The 6,781-nt window shown below is 37.1% G+C and overlaps 1 protein-coding gene across 1 annotated transcript; it reads right to left on the minus strand.

The window, feature by feature from the left end:
* Positions 1-3,387: 3,387 nt before the first annotated feature.
* lbx1a (ladybird homeobox 1a) lies at positions 3,388-5,970 on the minus strand. Its single transcript, XM_027022976.3, has 2 exons — positions 5,250-5,970; positions 3,388-4,556 (listed from the first exon to the last, which is right to left on the minus strand). The coding sequence occupies exons 1-2, from the start codon at positions 5,572-5,574 to the stop codon at positions 4,072-4,074; spliced, it is 810 nt and encodes a 269-aa protein (XP_026878777.1). The 5' UTR covers positions 5,575-5,970; the 3' UTR covers positions 3,388-4,071.
* Positions 5,971-6,781: the final 811 nt, after the last annotated feature.

Consider the following 6,781-nt stretch of genomic DNA (forward strand, 5'->3'; position numbering starts at 1 on the left):
ACACACACACACACACACACACACACACACACACACACACACACACACACACACACACACACAACAAACAAACACACACACACGCAGCTCTTGTGTTGAATAAGCCTCTTTCTCCTTTAAATCTTGGACATTTTGACAGGTCACATTAAGATCTGCCTGCTCAGCATGAGCACATCATAAAACTGGACAGGCAATTTCTGTTTTCACCAAATAGCCAGGCTAACTCGTTCTGCATCTTTGATTTTAATACACTAGACAAGCAGCTTAGCAGCAAGGGAGGGAAAAATATCTGGCTTAGGTATATTTTCGAGTTATGCCTCTCAGTTCTCCTAGATCCATTTTTTTTGTTTGAATTATCAACTAGAATTTGATTAATATGCAAATTCGAGGCAAAAAGTCTTGTATAATTCTTTGAGCGAAGAGTAATTAATCAACAGTTAAAGAAAATTAATACATATATCAATTTTGTCAGGGACACGCTTAGTTCAATCGTCCGTAAAATTGAAGTTTGAAGTATTAAGGGGCTCCACAGGACCGTTATAACTAAAACTTTCAAATCTGACCTATTTAGTGATCAATCAAGCTTTCCCCTTAGGTTAATCTAGTTAATATTTCACCTCAAATCATACACTCTTGTGACATGTAGTCTCGTATGGAGTCGATGAAAAGTTTTTTAAAACGTTAACGACTTGGATCTTTTCAGTAGCTTTGCTTTGCTTTGCTTTGCTAATGCTACGGACAAAAATGTGAAGGTGTCACTCTTCCCTTCTTAAACGAATAAAGGATTTTTTTATCAAAGCATGAGATTCAGTCTATCTATCTATCTATCTATCTATCTATCTATCTATCTATCTATCTATCTATCTATCTATCTATCTATCTATCTATCTAGCTATCTAGCTAGCTAGCTATCTAGCTATCTGTCTGTCTGTCTATCTATATGTCTGTCTGTCTGTCTGTCTGTCACAAAAAATTACTTACCATTTCATTTTTTAAAAATAACATCGTTAGGAAGCGGTTCTTTTCCAGTCCTTACAATTAGACAGAAAAAGAGAGGTGAGGGTGTGCAAACCCCATTGTTTCAGCAGGGACTCATGCATCAAACTTCAATTTTCCGGACGATTGGATTAGTGATTTTTTTCCTCTCTTTCTTAAGATGAAATACACTTAAGACTTGGGGATTAATTACCACGTTCTGCTCTTTCGGACTGTAGTATTACTTATCTTTGCCACGTTTGACAGCACCTCATAAAATAAGGAACTGAACCCTACCAGCTTGCCTGGTCCTGACATATCTCTGTATTCTCAACTATTAGTCTACTCTTAGCTTAGGTTATAAAGAGAGCAGAGCGTAGGAGCTTTAGTCTGGCATCAAGGGAGATGGACCGTACTTGGCCCGAATTAAGAGATACATATATATATACGTATGAAATCCCACTATATGGATAATAGGCTGTATGATTTGCCCGCCAGCGTGATCATCTATCACGCCTAATAGAACCAATAACTTAAATGAGAAAAATATCAATTAAAGTCAATATGGTAAAATCTCGCGTGATACGCAGAAATACCCGTTTTTCGAATAACTTTAATGCCATTTATTGCGATAGCCTATACAGAGTGCTAACAATTGTGACTTTCCAGAAATATTACACAGGAAATGACGTTGCTCTGTGTCTGCCGAGACAAATCTCCGATATCCTTAAAAAACCGCTCCATAAATTAGCTTACCATTTATTTTCAGTTTAATAAAGCTTTTATTCTAATAATACATGTTGTTAATGGATCTCGGAATAAATACGATTGGCATAATATATAAAAACTAAGGACTTAAGTCAACACGACGGATACCCCTGCTACAGAACCTAAGCCTCCGCCTACAAATGCCCATGCCTTCCGCGGAAATCTGATCCATTTTATTGCGGCTGCAAAATGACAACGGTGACAATGGTTTTGGAATACAAGTATGAAATATCCAGTGTTGGACTAAATTTACAAACTGGTCCACAGACTAAATAAAAAAAACACGTATAAAAGATTTTTTTAAAAATATAATAATAGCGCAAATGTCACCGTATCACAAAGATCCAACATTACACTTTGGAATAATAATAATAATAATAATAATAATAATAATAATAATAATAATTATTATTATTATTATTATTATTATTATTATTATTATTATTATTATTATTATTATTATGTCACCTGCATAAATATTAAATGTAGGCTATGCAATAATTACGTTATATTAAATTGTCAACAGCATGTGTGTATCGAAAATAAATGGTACTTGCAAAAATATTAAGACCTAAAGTATCCATTCTATGAAGTGCTGAATGGGCTAATATACGTCCAAAACCGAAGGCTGGGAGAATCCACGTAATTGCGCAAATGCTACAGTCAACTGACTGACTCTCCCACTTAGTAGGCTATTAAAAATAGGCCACTCCAGCTACAAGATGAACCGCTTTAAAATGCTGCCAAAATGGCCTTCATACAAACACACAAGATAGAAGCCAACCTTTTAACAAACCAAGTCCGTTTCATTGTAATTCACTGACTTGTTTAAAACACCCGAGTAAGAAAAGAATGAAAAGAAAGGACATTAATAGGCCCAGATGCCCTCGCACGAGGAGAAGGCCTATGTATGCATTAGTGCCTTTGTGAAAATTGAGCGAAAGACTTTGAAGGGAGGGCTAACTCAATCCATCAAATTGTCTGAAATTGTGAAGAAAATTCAAAAACCATATGGCCTCCAAACGTTTGTGTCCTTTTTGTGCGATAGGACACGCTTGTCTCCGTATTGAGAGCCGCGGGAGGCAGAATATGCTCCATTGTAGCTTGTCACATCAGGGAAGACTGCTCATTTGTCCCCGGTTTTCACGCTTGATGCTAAAAATGACAGCCCCGTCGCTTTTCGGGAAAAGCACGTCAGAGCCGCAGAGAAACTGGCCCAAAACTCGAAATTTTCAGGCCTCATTTATGCACACATTCACCGATCCAGATTTCTGTTTCTCACATAAATCTATTGAAGATAGCATATTGAAATCACACGTCGAATGGACAAGGTTACGCCTATCTGCAAATAAAAGGAGAAAATGAGGCGAGATTAGAAAGGCGGAGGCTTGTTAACTAAGTCTAACTGTCTACTTTTGTATAAATAACGGAACACTACTACGGGACATAACTGATGTTGATAATATAAAACATCCACATTTCTGAATATTTTAAATTAAATGTCTCTAATAGGACCAATTATTATTATTATTATTATTATTATTATTATTATTATTATTATTATTATTATTATTGCAATAGCAAAAATGAAACTAAGACTAATATGCGAAATTTTGAGAAAGAGATTTTATTTCCTTTAAATACATTACACTTTGTACATTGTGTTTAAATGGTGTCTTGGTTTAAAAGGCACTTACAGGCATACAAACCATAAGAAATATATTTAAAATGTGATCGCCTAGATTTAACCAGAGTCAACGTAATTTTCCCCCACGCAATAAATTTTATATGAAATGTTTTATAACAAAATGTATCAAACGGTGAAGGTGTTACAGTCCTATATACGCATTACACTGATACACACGTCCTACACGTGCGAATTTTATAGCCTATGAACGTTTTGGAGATATTCATATCTGCAGTAATTTATTAAAAATAAAACGGTAAAATAAAATAACATGCATTATTAATTACTCAAAACACTGTAATGTTTCTATATGGCCTAAATGGGCAGTCTTCTTTGCAATGCGAGTGTGTGTGTGTGTGTGAGAGAGAGAGAGAGAGAGAGAGAGAGAGAGAGAGAGAGAGAGAGGGAGGATGTCAAATACTTATTGCTTTCCTTCAACTACCAGTTTGCTTTAAATAAATAGACTAAATGGTTGCGACATTTAGATAGCAGTCGCTGCATAAATAAATCTGAGGGAAGTGTCCATGCTTGTTTAGATTTTTTCTTCAGAAGTCATTTAAATACATTTGGTGCATTAATGGCACTTTGAACTCTGGCGTTTTAAGGAAGAGGATTTCAGATTCTGATCTTGCTCATGAGCATCAGTCATCGACGTCAATTTCCTCGTCTTCGTCCTCTGAGCACTCTTTGCTCGTCGTGTGGTCTGTAAATGGTGACGAGGGTGACGTTGGCAGTTTGTTGGAGCCCTCTCGCTCGTGACTAGACAGCGTTGGGGACTCGGGCACTGGAGCTCCAGCAGTGCCATTAGCGCATTTTTCCAGGTCTGCTAATTTGGCGATTTTCTCAAAGGGTACAGAGCCCAGTGCTTTAGCGGACTCCACGTCTGCTTTCATCTCCTCCAGGTCGCGCTTAAGTTTGGCTCGGCGGTTCTGGAACCAGGTGATGACCTGGGCGTTTGTTAACCCCAGTTGCTGCGCTATTTGATCCCGATCAGCGGGAGATAAATATTTCTGATAGAGAAATCTCTTCTCCAGCTCATAAATCTGATGATTAGTGAAGGCTGTTCTCGACTTTCTTCGCTTCTTAGGAGTATTCCTCTGACCAAACAGTGTCATGCCGTCTCTTCCTAAAAAGGAAAAGAAAAACAATCATGCCAGCACTTTCAGAAATGTTTTTCAATAATAATGTTGTTGTAGCAAAATTAAATTACCAGGAGCCACAACAACAACAACAACAACAACAACAATAATAATACTAATACTAATACCAAGACTACTACTACTACTACTACTACTACTACTACTACTACTAATAATAATAATAATAATAATAATAATAATAATAATAATAATAAGTAAAAATAGTAGCGATTGTAATTATTATTTGTAATTCAATTTTATTCTGCTCCTCCACTTTTAAGTTGCCTGACTATCCACCGTTATTTCTTCATTTTAAATACCAAGTATTTGGCAATAACGGCATTAAACCCGCTTTGATAGTACTAATTTGTAGCAAAGAAAATTAATAGCAAAAAAAAAAATCAATTGCGAAACAAATGGTTAAATTATAGTGTCAGACGTTACATTTCACAGCTTCAAACCGGCATATCTTAAAATATTGAGAATGGAAGAAAGAAAGAAAGAAAGAAAGAAAGAAAGAAAGAAAGAAAGAAAGAAGAAGAACAAGAAGAATTTTACAAAATTGTGTAAACATGCAAAATAAATCTTTACATTTTAATACATTTTTCACTTCTTTTGTAAACAAAATTAGAATATTTCACAAATTTTAGATGGGCTGTATGATGGTTCGGTTTATTTACCTTCCGCGGCCTGCAGAACACTGACTTCTAGACCTTTGAAGGTTTTGCTGGCTAATTCCTCCAGTGCGCATAGTGGAGAGGTCTGCGTGAGCAGCGCACGGTTGGATAAAGGGTGACTCGATGAGCTGTGCTTCTCACCGGACGAGAGGAGATGCGTCGTGCCGCAAATTGAGTAACTACGTTTGACAGAAGGTTTGTTTAATATGTCCTCAATGCTGAAAGGCGTGAGAGGCTTGTTTGAGTTCGCGGGAGGAGGGAGATGATCCAGTGGACTGCGCCTTCTATCCTCAACCGAGGCGCCTTTTGCGTCTTCTTTGGAGGTCATTTTTGTTATTTTCAGCTCGTTTCACAAATGCTTCAATATTTCAACAACGTATGAAGTTGCTGCAACCTAATATACAGTACTTACACTCGTATTAAATTACGGCGAGAAAAGCAAGTTGGATGATGCGTCCAAAAATGTGTGAAATTACATGCCCGCCAACATGATGTTTTTCGTTTTGCCGCAGGGTTGGAGAACTTCAAGTCCTTTTTAAGTGCCAGTTCTCCTTCCCACAGTTCCTGGATATGGTCTGGCTCGACGAGTAACAATCCGACAGCCTCTGAAGCCTCAGTAGAAGCAGTGAGCCTCAAAAGCGGCTTGAATCGACTATACTAACAAGTTATTGTTGATAGCGAGACAATCAATTATATCCAGTGGCACTTTCTCTCTCTCTCTCTCTCGCTCTCTCTCTCTCTCTCTCTCTCTCTCTCTCTCCCTCCTTTCTCTCTTGCTCTTTGACTATGTTGCAGTCCAGTGCAAGCTTTAGCGAAGACGGAGTCTCGTTAATTAGAGGGCATGGCCGGGAGGAGGAGCCCATCCGGATTACAATACTTAATGCTCTCACTATTTTTTTTTTCCAAATTAATGATTTGTCGATAGAAATGTTCATTTTAGTTGAACGTATTTAGCATTATATAATTTTATAATATTGTAGTGGCCTTCAGTTAACGTACAAAGACAATTTAATAAAAAATTCCCAGACGGTAATTAAAATAAATCGAAAACTTGGTTCTTCTTCTTCTTCTTCTTCTTCTTCTTCTTCTTCTTCTTCTTCTTCTTCTTCTTCTTCTTTTTCTTCTTCTTCTTCTTCTTCTTCTTCTTCTTCTTCTTCTTCTTCTTATTATTATTATTATTATTATTATTATCATTATTATTATTACACCTCCAAATATTTATACAGGAATAACGAACATGTACCTCTAAAACAATGTCTTTTGTTTCATTTAGGTATTATGAAGCCAGGCAGTATATCACAGATGATAATACTTGTAGGCAGAGACAGAGAGAGAGAGAGAGAGAGAGAGAGAGAGAGAGAGAGAGAGAGAGAGAGAGAGAGAGAGAGAGAGAGAGAGAGAGAGAGAGAGAGAGAGATCGTCCCTTTCAGCTGCACCAAATCTTCGATGCCATAATTCAAGCGCAAAGGGCCAGCACACATCAGCAGTAAGATATTTCATCTCTAAAAATCGCTCGTTGTTCTTCCGCCTATATT

Source organism: Electrophorus electricus, chromosome 12, assembly GCF_041902795.1.
Source record: "Electrophorus electricus isolate QZ-2024a chromosome 12, ASM4190279v1, whole genome shotgun sequence".
NCBI classification, from domain to species: domain Eukaryota; kingdom Metazoa; phylum Chordata; class Actinopteri; order Gymnotiformes; family Gymnotidae; genus Electrophorus; species Electrophorus electricus.